Below are 14,116 nucleotides of genomic sequence, written 5' to 3'. Positions count from 1 at the left end.
CCAAGACTTTCAATACTGAACCAGGGAGAAGGTGTTGGCGCTAGTACACTAGTATTCATCCCGAATACCCTGCAACGGATGTTGGAATAGGTTCGGAGAGTGCGACCATACGAGACAACACCTGCTTCCTTAGTAACATCAGCAGTGCCCCGTATACAGACAAGAAGAGGTGATCCATCGGAATAAGTTGCCAGGCGCCACTGAGTATATGGGTCCTACTTGTCCTCATGCTCGTGAATAAAATTTCAAGTATAGGTGGTGGAATGTTCACATGACCTTGGAAACACAAGAAGGTTAATTAGTAAAGGGAAACTAGCTAACCCGCATGCATGTGGATGAAACAATTATAATTACGGTGGAAGACAAACGTACCGAAATCATGATGATTCCAATCAAAAACAGTGCCACGAGTGGTGGAAGCAAACACAAGACCCTCGTATTGAATTGCATCACAGTACTCATCCGTGTATAGAAACTGATTTTTGAGCAATATCCATCGAGTCGAACCATGAAGGACGGCAACAAGCTTGTCGAAGATAGCGACAACATAAGCATTCCTATAACCCCAAGAGCGGTTGGGAACTCGACAAATTGCTTTCTTCCATAAACGACAGTCAGCATCATCGTATTTGAACTCACGTAGAGTACCGGTGTACTCAACCTCTGGGCAGTTGTTTGAGATTTTTCGAAGTGGAACCCGGTGACGAGTGTACACATTCACAAGTTCCCACTCACAGTTGTACCCAATATAAACAACCCAATATCCATTTGTGCCTACCCAAACCTTGCCCTCAAGCGATGGCATCTTAACATCATACGTATCATTATCAAGCGGCATCAACTTACACAAGGTGAGGCTTCCCTCATCCCCGCGCCAGTCAGCAGGGTCACGACGAAGAAGATAGGGGAGATAAAACCACTTCTGAACCCTTGGGTTCCTTATAATGATGTTATTAGTTGAGTCGAGCATGGTCTTGAACGAACCTGCCATGCTAGCCGAGGTGATGACGTTGCACCGATCAATGAGTTCCTCCACCGCGTCATCATTCAGATCGGGGCAAGAATAACTGGGTCGTTTCCAGCTTGTTCCCTCCATGGAGAAGACGATCAAACAATGGCAGAAGGAAGGGTGAAGGCAAATGGAGGAGGGAGGAAGAGCTAGTGCGCGACAACAGTTCCAAATCAAGAGGGAAAGGCGAAGAGTCGGTGGATGGTTGCTACGGTACACGAAGAGGCGCCTAGGGAGCGAACGGTTGCCACAGAGGTCACACACTAACGACAACAACCGAGTGAACCGCATGCAATCCCATCGCACAACACACACGTCTTGTTAAGTTGAACCGTTTCTGTTCTCTTGTGTCAATGCAAACAGTTCATCCGAGTGAACCGCATGCCATATATCACACACACCTTGATCTGGCTGACCATTTCTTTTGTGTTGCCTAATCACAAACAGTTCATCTGAGTGAATCGTATGTTGTATATCGCACACACCTTCATCTGGCTACCCGTTTCTTTTGTGTTGCCTAATCACAAACAGTTCATCTGAGTGAACTGTATGCTGTATATTGCACACGCCTTCATCTGGCTGCCCGTTTCTTTTGTTCCTCCTCATCGCTAACAGTTAATTGAACTGAACTGTATGCCCTTCATCGCACACGCAACTAAAATCTGAACCGTGTTTGATGCATCCTCCATCGCAAACATTTTCACCTTTTTTGACGGTTTTCATACACCACCGTTTGCGATTATTGCATCGCACACAGTTTCTCAAAGGGTCTCTGATCGTAGTGTCGCGTTAGCAGCATCCTGCAGTAGACCAGTAGTGATGGTTCCACCCTTTGCTCCTAGACCACAATATTGACTATCATGTGGAGCAGAGACCACATGTTCAGAAACCCAAGCCACGGCTGCCGAGGCTTCCAGGTGCTGCCACCACAATTGGTTCTTTCAATGTGCACAGCTTCAGAGCCCACAACACCTTCTTTGACAGTGCCAAGAACCCATACTCGAAGCCAAAGATCTCTTCCGATCACTTCTGAGTCATCAGCAGCGCAGCTACTACTCCTGCATTCTATACAATCAAGAGCGGATCTTTCCACACATGCGTCTTGACTATGAAGCTATTGCTGGGCTGCCCTGTCTTGAAGAAGCACTTGAATGCTTCAGGGATCTTGGTCTTCTGCCATTTGTGACAGACAAGGAGCACTGGAATGAAGAGCTTCTGCTGCAGTTCTATGCAACACTTCATATTCACGGCTACAACAGGGATCTGAAGTCATGGATTCTTGAGTGGATGACAGGTGATGTGCATCATGAAGCCAAAACTCAAGACATCATCAAGCTTACTTCCCTGCCCACTCGAGGCGAGTTCTACGAGCCTGGTTGTCAGCGTCATCGCGATGAACTACAGAGTATCTTCCAGAGGCCCAAGCCAAATATGAGTGAGATGCTAAGTATGATGAAGCCATTGCCTTCTGATGCTGAATACCCCAAAGAGTTCTTTGTCAAGGACCTCGAGTACTTGCCCCGCACTGTTTACCATATTCTGAGGCGTAGTCTATGGCCAATCAAGGGACACTCTTCTGAAGCCAAACTAGAAGGAGTCATGAAGACTTTGGTATTCTATACCATCCATGGCATAAGATTCAATACCCAGGACTTCTTTGTCAGACAACTTGTTGTGTCTGGGATTGATCTGTTTGGCCTGAAGTTTTATGCTTCATGGGTGATGCGCCTGATCAAGCTCCATTCTACTATTGACTATCAGCCCTTAGCGCGCAACCATCTTGTCTTTCTGCCTGAGGTTGATCTGTCCATTGAAGACATCTACCCCGAGCCTGCCAAGCAACCAATACATCTTCAGAATGCCGAACACCATAGCTTCTCGCAACCAATGGAGGGAATTCTTGTTTCTAATGCCGCAACTCCTACTTATCCTCTTGCTGGGAATATGAGAGTGCCACATCATGCCAACACTGAAGCCACAACAAGTACGGTTTCCCAAAGGCCTCAGAAATGTTCCTGTGTCCTCAATGACCGAGAGCTTCTTGTGGCCCTGCACCAGAAACATGATAAGCATCATGACCGGCTTAAGCATCAGATGCAGAGTATCTTGGTGGATATCAATCACATTCGAAATTTGGCCACCAAGAACTCGTTCGTTGCCCATGAAGCCTGTCGACGGTCCTGGAAGAGTCTCACACTGCTATGCTCTGAAGATGATCATCGCGAAGATGGCTTCACTGAGGGCTTCAAGTTTGATTTCAGGCCTCCCCAAAATGCAAGCTGGTGCCGCACTCCCTCGATTGAAGATTCTAAGCGTTCATCTTCGGCTGCAACTGTTGTTGCGAGAGTCGTCGATGAAGAAGACGACGCCACTTCACCAACCATGGCTACACTGCATCAGGCCCGTCTGCACCACCGAACTCCAACGTCGACCCTGCTCCTTCATCTACTCCTGATAGGAACGAGTAGATACTTTATGTCTTCAAACCTTTTTGGTCCTTATTGACAAAAGGGGAGAAGCTTATGAGTTGATAGTCTTCAAGTGGGTCCTTATGGGTGGTTGCTTTATTTTGCTAAGTCTTTACAACTCTCTTTTTTTGAAACATTTGGTTCTTTGAGTTGTAACACTTCAACTCGATGGTCGTCTGCTACTTATTCTGCTACCTTATGATGCGATGATAAATTCCGCATGAAGCCATTCCGCAGACGTCCATTTTTCATTATGCATGTCATTATCTTTGTTATCTTTTTATATGCATGATGAATTGTCTTCATAAGTTAAATATGATCTTCACAAGTAAAACCTGCCATGTGTATTTGCATTCAAAAGAAAACTACTTATATGCACATCTTCAGGGGGAGCCTTTTGCTACTTATGAAGACAATATCTTTATCCTTAAACTTTCACATATCTTTATCCCCGTTGAAAACTTCAACCGGGTTGTCATCAATCACCAAAAGGGGGAGATTGTAAGTGCATCTAATGCCACCCTTACTTGGTTTTCGAGTATTGACGACAAAATTGGTTGAGGGACTAATGTGTTCGTGAGAATTGCAGGATAACACATGTAGTAGTCCCATATTGATTCGGTTTACCTACCAGAGATGACCCCTAAAAATGTATGAAGACATTGAAGACAATGGTGGTCTATGAAGATATTCATAGTGAAGATTATGACATGAGAAGACATTCACATGAAGACTATGGAGTGTGAAGACATAGTTGTTTCGTAGTTTCCTTTTCTTCTTTGTTGAGTCATAGGAACCACCGTACTGTTAAGTGGGGGTCCAAGTGAACAAAGTCAGAGTGATTGATGCGATGCTCAACCAAATCCTATATTTTCGAGCGGAGACAATGAGAGTAAATCTTATCCAGAGCTGGATAAGTCAGCTTTACTTGTAGCCCAAGTCAAGTTGTCGCGTGTGTTTATAATCTGACCGTTGGACACGTGTCAGTTCCTTAGTGACCCAGGGTCATTTTAGACAAATCAGGTCGGGTTGCCTCCAAGCTATAAATAGCCCACCCCTACACCATAAATTGGTGGCTGCTCAGAGTTAGTGCACGGTTTTTGTCGTTTGAGAGCAACCCACCTCCAAAGCGTTTGATATATATATATGTATGTATATATATATATAGGAAGAGAGAGAGATCCTTGCGAGGACAAAGCCCAAAATACTCAGAGCCAAAGAGTGTTAGGCATCGCTAAAGTCTTTCTGTCCGCGTGATCTGAAGACTTGTTACACTTGAGGACGGTGAATCCTCCAGCCGGTTAGGCGTCGCGTTTTGAGCGTCCAAAAGTCATTGTGGATCACCGGTAAACGAACTCTGTGAAGGTTTGAAAGTCTACCTTGAAGACTTACCAGAGTGATTGGGCGAGGACTGTGTGTCCTTAGCTCAAGGGGAATAAGGTGAAGACACGGTCTTCTGAGTTGAATCTCAGTCTCCCTAACCAGACGTACAGTTGTCACAGCAATTGGAATTGGTCTACCAAATCCTTGTCTTCATCAGGCTACTGGTTCTATCCTTCACTTCCCTTTACTTTACAGTTTGTCTTCGCGAAGTCATTGCTTGCCAGTATGATCTGATTGACTTCACTGAGTAAAGACTGTTTACTGTTTGGCTTCGTACTGTCTTCCATCCTAATCCATAGTACCTAGCTGCTGATAGTCTTCGTGCTTTCACTTTATTGTTTACTTGACTATGGCTTGTCTAATGTAGTCTACCTTCCGCTGTATATCAATGGGTTCATTTTTATCGTTTGTCTTCAAAGCCCCGTGTTTTGAAAACTCTCATAAAAATCACCTATTCACCCCCCTCTAGTCGATAACTAGCACTTTCACTATCCCCTCTGTCAGCCCGAGTCTCTGTGGATGAGGGGAAGATGCACGAGAGATCAATCACGGACACTTGGTGGAACCCTAGATGCCACCGCGAGGGAAGTTGAAACCCTAGACATCGCATAAAAGATACATTTGTTTTTTAGCAGAAAATAAACAAAAATAAATAAAAAATACATCTGTTGAATAGTCCGCCCAAGAGCTCATCACAAAGCGTGGCAGCGGCCGTCTGTCACGGAGCCATTCCCCCTCTCTTTCCCAGGGTTGGTGTCCCCTCAAGTCAGTCCCCGTCACCTCACCTGGGCCTGAACCCATCCACCCCTCCCGAATCCGGATAAAATCTTTCCCAAACAAATCCCCCCCGCAGGTCCCCATCCTTAGCGGAACTTTGCCCGTCTCCTCTCTCTCTTACCTCACGCGCTCCACGCACGCACCCGCACACTCTCCCCTCCCCACCCTGTCGCTCTCGCTCTCCGCACTCCAAAACCCTAGTCACCCTCCCCACCCAAAACCTTACACCACCCTCCCTACCACGGCGGCGGCGGCGGCGGCCCCATGGCTGCTCCCACAACTGGCTAAGGCTAGGCTAAGCTAAGTTCCCCAAATATCTCATCCGAAACCTTCTCGTTCGTCTCTCTCGTCCTCTCGTCGTCGTCGGCGGCGGCGGCGGAAGCTACGGGTCTGAAGTCCTAAACTGCTGTGCTCCCTGCGGCCTATTTTGAGGTGGCGGGCGTTTCCGTGTCGGCGATGGAAGAGCCGAATGCGGGCGGCGGGGCCGTGGCGGCACCCGAGGTGATTGCGGATCCGGGTGTTGGCGGGGCCAGCGGCGGCGTTGGCCCCGCCGCCTCGCCGTGGAGGAAGACCACGCCGCCGCCTGTCGCAGGTGAGGCAGCGGTCATGGGGGCCGAGTCGTGGCCCGCGCTGGAGGAGGCGCGGCAAAAGGTCGTGGCGGAGCCCACGGGGAAGCCTCTGCCGGGCAATGCTGCCGGCGGCGACCTGCCAAAGGGGCCCGAGGTGCAGCAGGCGCCTCCATCTCCATCACAGGTAGAATATGGCGTTTGTGTGGAGATATGTTTGCTCAGATTATACTATGTTTATGTACTCTCATAACTTGTTTCATGGGCATTTTTAGTACGGGAACATTGACCCTCACAATATGATTATGGTACCATATTGGTATCAGGTCAATTTTTGCGTTTGGTGTAGCTAGTAAAGGAGTGAACTGAAAGTTACTTATTTTGTTTTGGTAGATATATGTTGCCTTCTCTTTTCATGGGACTGGTGTGGTCTTTTCATGAGTATGCATTGTTTTGTTGGTGACGACTAACGAGTAAAGCTTTCCTGTTTTAGAACCAGTATATGAACTTTATGGCTGTGCTCAACTGGTCTGGTTAGTCTCCTTTTTTTTGCTGCCGTATTGGACCTTTACTTGTTAGGGTAGTAGGTCATACGTCCCATGGCAATCAAAAGCTGTTGCTTTTCTCGAGGTAAGAATATCAATACCAATTGCTATGCCTGATGTCGAGGTGATAGATGAATCATAGAGTTTGAATGATACATTCAGCATGTCTTAGTATTAGTGCTCGCTTTCTATTCTGCAATTGGATTTGTTTATCTCCTGCTTATGTAGTCATGGTACATTCATACTGGTTTTTAGAATTTTTATAGAATGCAACCATACTGGCACTGTCTGAACAGTTCCCTAGCTGAACCATCTACTGATGTTGCCATCGTGTTTGTGACGATTCATTGTTGGACTGCAGTCACACATGTGCCCTGTCTGAAATGTTCCCTAACCGAACCACTGAAGCACCTCCTGTAGTTAGATAATGACTTTTTTATGGGATGTTTCTTTTGGGAACCACTCCATGTTAAGTTAAGCTCTTCCCATTTATCTCGGCGGTGCCTGTATCATGATTCAATTGTTGAATTGTATGAGCGGGTGATTTTCTGAATCTGCTCTGGCCCAACCAAGAAAGTTCTTGAATGGTGTTCCATTTATAGAAATTGTCAAGAATTGTTCTGATGCACGTTAATGAAATTTATACTCTTCCTCTTAGATGGTTTATTAGAAATAAGCAAAATATACTTTATGTTGTCGTTTGAAGCCTTTGTGAACAGATACCCTGTCACTGTTCTATGCATTCAGTTTTCCTGGCTAAGCTCCTACATAAATTATTTCTGCACTACTCATATCCGATTTACTCTGATGGAAAGGGTTCAACTTCTTTTAGGTGCGTAATCGTATGCACAAGTTTGATGGCCATGCAAATCCCAACAAGAATTACCAAGCACACCATAAAAATGGGCCCAAGAGATGCCCCCCTGGTGCAAATGATGCACCACCATACCCTGCCACAATGCCGTATCATCAACATCCAGGGCAACCTATTTTTTACCCTGTTCTCCCAAGTCCAGTGATGCTACATGAATATCCATACCAGCCTTTTGCTGTTCCGGTCCCAAATCATGACCCACATGTTGGGAAGTCTGGATTCGAATCTGCTACACCACCTTTTGTTCCGGTAGATCAAGTTGGTGGCAATGAAGGTAACAGGCCAATGCCTCCACAAACGAGAGGAGATCATCATGCTTGGCGTCCTGCTGTTGGTACTCATGGTGCTAGACCACATTCTAGTGTTGAAGGCCGTGGCCATTTTAATCACACTTGGCAAAATCATCAGACGTTTGGTACGAGAGAAAACACAAGTATGCCACATGGCGTTGGGCCAAGAGCTTTTGTTAGACCAATGGCACATCTGCCCCCTACTCTTGGGTACCTCAATGGACCATCATACCCTGGTAATGCTGTACTCGCTGTAACATCTCCTTTTGTATCTCGTATGCTGAAGCTTTTGGTGTTCTAATGTTTGAGAATGTTTTTACCTCAGGGCCTATGCCTCCCATGTATTATTACATGCCTGCTCCACCCATGGAGGCAATGAGAGGTCCACCTCGTTTTGTCCAAAACCAACCAGCCCCCCAACCTGTTTTATCGCCTGAAGCGACTGAGCTAAGAGCTAAAATATTAGCTCAAGTGGAGTACTATTTTAGGTAAGTAATTATTTTCTTCTGTTTATTCTATCATGGGTTTCCCCCCAAAGGAAGCATGACACAGAGAAATAGGCTTATGAGTTTAGCAATGTGCTGATAAGGTTTTTATATAATTTTAATGTGTCTGCTAAGTAATTTAGTTTCGGTGTATGTATGTCGCCTTTCAGAATGCCATATGAAGTCTTGTTTTCTTTGACAGACAGTTGCGTTGTCATTATACATTGTACATACAAGCGTCACTGCTACACTCTAAATAAATCAATCTTGCACCTATGTGATATACATCATGGATGGGTGAACGTACTTTTAGCATGTACTCTAGTACTCTACAGTTTTGTTGACTCATTATGGCATTTTTCCAGTGATACTAATCTGGAGCGAGATAATTTCTTGAAATCTTTAATGGATGAACATGGCTGGGTTCCAATTTCAAAAGTTGCAGACTTCAATAGAGTACGCCCTCTTATGTATATATTGCTTTTTTAGATATCATATTTTTGTTTCTTTACTTTGTTATGAAAACTGGTTGTTTTTGCATGGGCTCATTTGCAGCTGAAGAGAATTACAACGGATGTCCATCTGATAGTAGATGTATTGGCAAGCTCAAGTCTTGTAGAAGTTCAGGTAGCCATGTTTGTTTGAACTGTTACTGTTCATATCCCTTGTTGACTTTGGAATTTGGCTTGTCTGATGCTACTTTCCTGTTGCCAGGATGACAAGATAAGAAGGCGCTCTGACTGGTCAAAATGGGTTTGTTCTTCTGGGGCAACATCTGTTCATAGTCCATCATCTACTGCCAGTATGGATAATATTATGGGTGAGAGCAATACTGGCGGCTTCTCAAATAAGGATGATTCTTTTTCTTCAGACCAAAAGAAGCATCCTCACTCTCAAGATGATAAATGCAACATAGATGGTGCTGCTATTGAGGCAATAGTTCCAGATGAAGAACTACCTAATGATGCACATAGCTGTTCATTGAATAAAGGCTTGTCTGCCATGACTATTGGCGGAAAGCCTAAGCGCATTTCCACATTCTCTGGTAATTCACGCACACAAGAAGCTGCTGTTAGAACTAGTGATGTTAAAGTTCGGAAAGTAAACACAAAGATGAAAGTACCTGATTCTCAAAGCGAAAGTGGTTTCCGTAAGGATTTGCCAAGTAACTCCCCTAGCTTCAGTGGGGATCAAAGCACATTCATGCTTGATGAGGAATTGGAATTGGAACACGCAGAACATTCACGTGATGATGTCTATTCACACAAAAGGTGAACTTTAAATGGTATACGATCTGTGATTTCGTTTCGTGCATTATGATTGTTTAATGTATGTTGCCATCTAAGCAACAATTTAAATTCATGTAAGCGTCCAGTTATAATAACAGTAGTGTATCACATGCCTTTGTGAGAGTAGATGACTTGCTATAGTCGTGCTTCTATTTTATTGATCTATGGTAACAATATATATATTACTCTGGCCTGTGAAAATTGAAGGTAAAGTCGCCAACCTTGAATTGACTAAGCTGCAAGCAATTTTAGATTGAACTAAATAAATATCAGATGATAGATTTTAATGCCGTGATGGCGCATTAATGCGAATAGTGTAGTTCAGTTGCATTTATATAATTTTTCCCAGCAGTTAAAATGTTCTGTTCTGAATATACTTGTGTTAACGGTTAAACTTTCATATTTGGAGTCCTAGACTTGGTGTCTTTTCAGAAGATCAACAGATCATTTTGATATTGTTTTGTATTCGTGTGTTGCTCACGTGATGCATCATCTCTTATGTACCTGTATAGCGTATGAATTGTGTGCGTGAAATTGATGATCTTTTGCAATATGTTTATTTCAAGCAGGGTCGATGATGAGGATGACGATTTTTTTGTTGATGACCAAGAAGTGAATCGGCTAATAATTGTTACACAGGTTGGGTTTCAAGATATTCTACGCTCCTGATATGTTCCCTTTACTTCCCTAGTTTCATGCCATTCTAATGCATCACTCTGTCAGTGCTTCACTATGAAGGATGAACCATAAACCAATAAGTTGATGAACTTACTTTGTAGCACTTTGCTGTACTTATGTATTACAAAGTCAAACAGTTTGTACTTCAATAAGAAATTTTCGGGTTATTGGTAACTGGTAGCTGCTTGGTTGGCAGGGGAGTAGGGATTAATCGGCGAATTGGCCGATTAATTGAATTTATGGCCGGCCATTAATCGGTGGGTTAACCAGGGCCATACCAACATATAGCTAAGGCCTTGTTTTCTTCACAGGATTTCTAGAGACTCTAGAGGAATTGTGGATTCCATGGTTTCCTCTTTCCTTTGCTGCGTTCAGTCCAAAGGAACCTGCTACATCGTATCAGAGGAAAGGATTCCCATGTGTCGATTCCATAGGAATCAGCACATCTACCCTGACCTCTTTTTTGAGCGGAAGCCTGAAGCAGCCCACCTGATAAGCTGAATAAAATATGCTCCCTCTGTATTGAAATATAAGACGTTTTGTGACACTATGGTAGTGTAAAAAAAAGTCTTATATTTTGATAGGAGGCAGTACTACCATGGGGCTTAGTTGTGCGAAGAATAGCCAGCAGGGGAATGGTAAATTATCATAGCTTTCCTATAGCAACTGCTAATCCGTGATTAGTATAGTAGCATGACTTCCGGCGTCCCTTCATTGTGCATCTGAAGTTCTGATTGCACAACCATAGTTTCAATTTTCTTATGTTGTTTGAACTCCTCTATTTTATGTTGTTTTGTTATCTCCTGGAATCGATAAATGATCTAACATTAAGCAAGTATTATTTTGTAATACCGCATTGAAATCTTGTTTCATTTTTCCACCTCACAGGATACTAGATCAGAAAAGGATGACAAAAGTTGCTCGAGTATATCTCAAGCATTTTCAACAGAGGAAGCATCAAGAATAAATGACGCCTTATATTATTATGAGGTGATATGTTTGGTTTATTGTTCATCGATATCGCACTTGCATTCTAGGGGCCAATTAAATATTTTAGCGCATATGCTGTGTTGTCTTGAGAGTTGCTGTCGACTCCGACACACTTATTGCAAATGCACTTTTATACAAGTAAATGAGGTCTATTTTAGGCATACAAAATGTAAGCCTTCTTACTTTTGATGAGTTGTCCTGATTAGGTATTTGTCGTTGTCCAGTCCATTTTAACAGTTCTGTGGTAAATGTAACTATAGCATTCATTGAACCGATTCATCCGTTTCTAATATTTTAATTTTTTGCAAGGTATAGTCAATGCCTTTTAGGACCGCATACTATATTAATAATTTATTTATCAAACTATTTGTTCTTTTGTTAATACATTTTTTAACCATTGAATTTTAGTGTTAAAACTACCCAGTTAGATTTAACAAGGCAATGTTATATCATTGTAGTTGTTTTTAAGAATGTGATGTTTTAATTTTGGATTGGTAATTTCTATCTCATATTTTGGAATGGCATCCAGTTGTAGCATTAGTTGGCAAGTTTGACATCTCAATTGACAACCGTTTGAAACTGAGTTGAGTGTTCGAATAAACATTTGAAGACAAGACTTGTTCTGGAGCTTCCAGTTCGAATCAAGCTGGTTTGGGACAAGACTTGAGCTGAGTTCTGTGTACCCTGTGCTTGTGTTTTTCTTTTTATCTCGAAAGCCTGTTCTGTTATGATATGTATGACAATCCTTCTATATGTTATCAGATTTATCATTCTGGTTTTCTCATTTTATTATAGAATTACTTTTTTCAAATCATGTTATTTTTGAACTGCTCATGCTAATATTATGGTGTTACTCCTGACATCAGAGTGTACATGATCGGCGCACTAATAATCAAAGGAGCTCCCAGGCCGATACTGCAGATGTCGATTCTAAACAATTTGGTGGAGCAAAAGGGAACCATGGTAGCATCGGAACTAATGGCATTGAGGAAGCTGGACAACCTATTCCGCGTAGGCGGCAAAGTAAAGGCAATAGAAAGACACATACCTCACATAAGCAGAGGTTCTTTGCTGGTAATTTTGCGAATAGTCCCAATAGTCGATCTCACTATGGTGGTGTATCAGAAAGCCCCCCAAGCAATTCAATTGGATATTTCTATGGTTCTACTCCGGAAAATCACAGGTTAGATAATCGATGGATGTTTTCTTTCAGTAAACCCTCCTTACCCTCAGTTTATCCCATTTTGCGGTTATTTGAATGACTATTTATTGTTCAGTAGCTATAAGAGTTCAAAGCTGAGCTCATCTCCTCATGGAATTCCTACTGGGAGCTCACCTATTGGATCAGTACCTAAATCTTTCCCACCGTTTCAGCACCCTAGCCATCAACTTCTAGAGAAAAATAAATTCCAGCAACAAAGGTAAGTTTCTAAACAACTTGTGGTGTGCTTGCAAGTTCTAGTTTCCTTCAAATAATAATTTATCAATGTCATTGATTCATCCTAAGTTTCACATGGTGATGCCATTGTTCTTTGTTTGTGAAGGTACAATAAGTTCAAGAATAAATGCGTTGCTGAACGTAAGAAGTTAGGAATCGGTTTGAGCGAGGTGCAGCTTCCTCTCATATTTTCTTGCAATATAACTATTGGCTGAAGAAAAGTAGTTTACAACTACAGTAGTGTGTATAAAGCCGGTCAAGTTATGTTCTACTGTAATCATTGCCTTCCTAATTCTTTTTCTTTCGATAATATGGTGAATTGTCTCCTGTCTCGTTAATGTTTGTTGCTTGCTAATTATATTTGAAGTTGGAAAGTTGTCTTTTGATTGATATTGTACCATCTGTTGTTCTATCCTCAAAAGATACGTTCCAATATTCCTTTCATATTGTGTGCATCCAATGGCGTGCAGGAAATGAATTCGCTCTATCGTTTTTGGTCATACTATCTGAGAGATAATTTCAATGAAGATATGTACAAGCATTTTAAGAACTTTGCAGTAGATGACGCAGCAGCAAATTACAGATATGGACTCGAGTGTCTCTTCAGATTTTATAGGTATGGAATATAGAACTTGAAAAAGAAAACCTTTCTGATATTCATTACATTCTTTATTGAGCAGATCAGTTACCTCCTAATTCTTTTTGCAGTTATGGTTTGGAAAAAAACTTCCAATGGAATGTATATGAAGATTTTGAGCAACTGACGCTTGAGTTCTACCACAAGGGTGATCTTTATGGACTTGAAAAATACTGGTAATTGGCGGCTTTATTGTTTGTTCACATCTCTCTGTTACTAGTCTGTATTAATGATCTTTATGACTTAAAAAATAGTGGTACATGGTGTTATGGATGCAACTTATCTCTATTGCCTAGCCCAGTTTCCTACAAGCAGTGGTAGTTACCACTACCACTTGCGTTTTGTATGTTGTATATGTACGTGTAGTATGTACTATATAACAATGATTAGGTAGTATATATACTAATTTTTAGGTAGTATGTACCATTTTGTGAGTATGCTCTTTTTTACGTACAAATATGTACGCATTTCATAAATATAACAAAAACTATGGGCTATATGCAATTTTTTCATGTAACTTGCTTTGAAATATCTTAGATATAGTATATGAACATATTTAAAATAATAAAATAGTATATATAGTACCACATGGTAGTATATGAGATATGTGGGGTAACTACCACCGGGTGATAGGATGGATTTTCCCTATATATATATATTACACAAGATTTGGGGTACAAGGAAAGG

The 14,116-nt window shown here is 42.3% G+C and overlaps 1 protein-coding gene across 2 annotated transcripts in view; it reads left to right on the top strand.

Moving 5' to 3' along the window:
• The first annotated feature begins 5,712 nt into the window (after positions 1-5,712).
• LOC119267933 (la-related protein 1A-like) overlaps positions 5,713-14,116 on the top strand; it is a 9,533-nt gene continuing 1,129 nt past the window's right edge. Inside the window, exons 1-13 of one of the 2 annotated variants that reach the window (XM_037549390.1) lie at positions 5,713-6,390; positions 7,581-8,148; positions 8,238-8,400; positions 8,763-8,853; positions 8,953-9,024; positions 9,112-9,668; positions 10,256-10,325; positions 11,253-11,354; positions 12,221-12,537; positions 12,635-12,775; positions 12,899-12,962; positions 13,263-13,408; positions 13,501-13,605. In XM_037549390.1, coding sequence (XP_037405287.1) covers positions 6,094-6,390; positions 7,581-8,148; positions 8,238-8,400; positions 8,763-8,853; positions 8,953-9,024; positions 9,112-9,668; positions 10,256-10,325; positions 11,253-11,354; positions 12,221-12,537; positions 12,635-12,775; positions 12,899-12,962; positions 13,263-13,408; positions 13,501-13,605 — 2,693 coding nt within the window. In that variant the 5' untranslated portion in view covers positions 5,713-6,093. Of the gene's footprint in view, positions 6,391-7,580; positions 8,149-8,237; positions 8,401-8,762; positions 8,854-8,952; positions 9,025-9,111; positions 9,669-10,255; positions 10,326-11,252; positions 11,355-12,220; positions 12,538-12,631; positions 12,776-12,898; positions 12,963-13,262; positions 13,409-13,500; positions 13,606-14,116 lie in introns of both variants that reach the window. The other variant, XM_037549389.1, reaches the window with a different exon arrangement.

The sequence above is a fragment of the Triticum dicoccoides genome, chromosome 3A (genome assembly GCF_002162155.2).
Source record: "Triticum dicoccoides isolate Atlit2015 ecotype Zavitan chromosome 3A, WEW_v2.0, whole genome shotgun sequence".
NCBI lineage: Eukaryota > Viridiplantae > Streptophyta > Magnoliopsida > Poales > Poaceae > Triticum > Triticum dicoccoides.
Note: the sequence above shows the minus strand (reverse complement) of the source record. Positions and strands in the feature narration are given on the sequence as shown.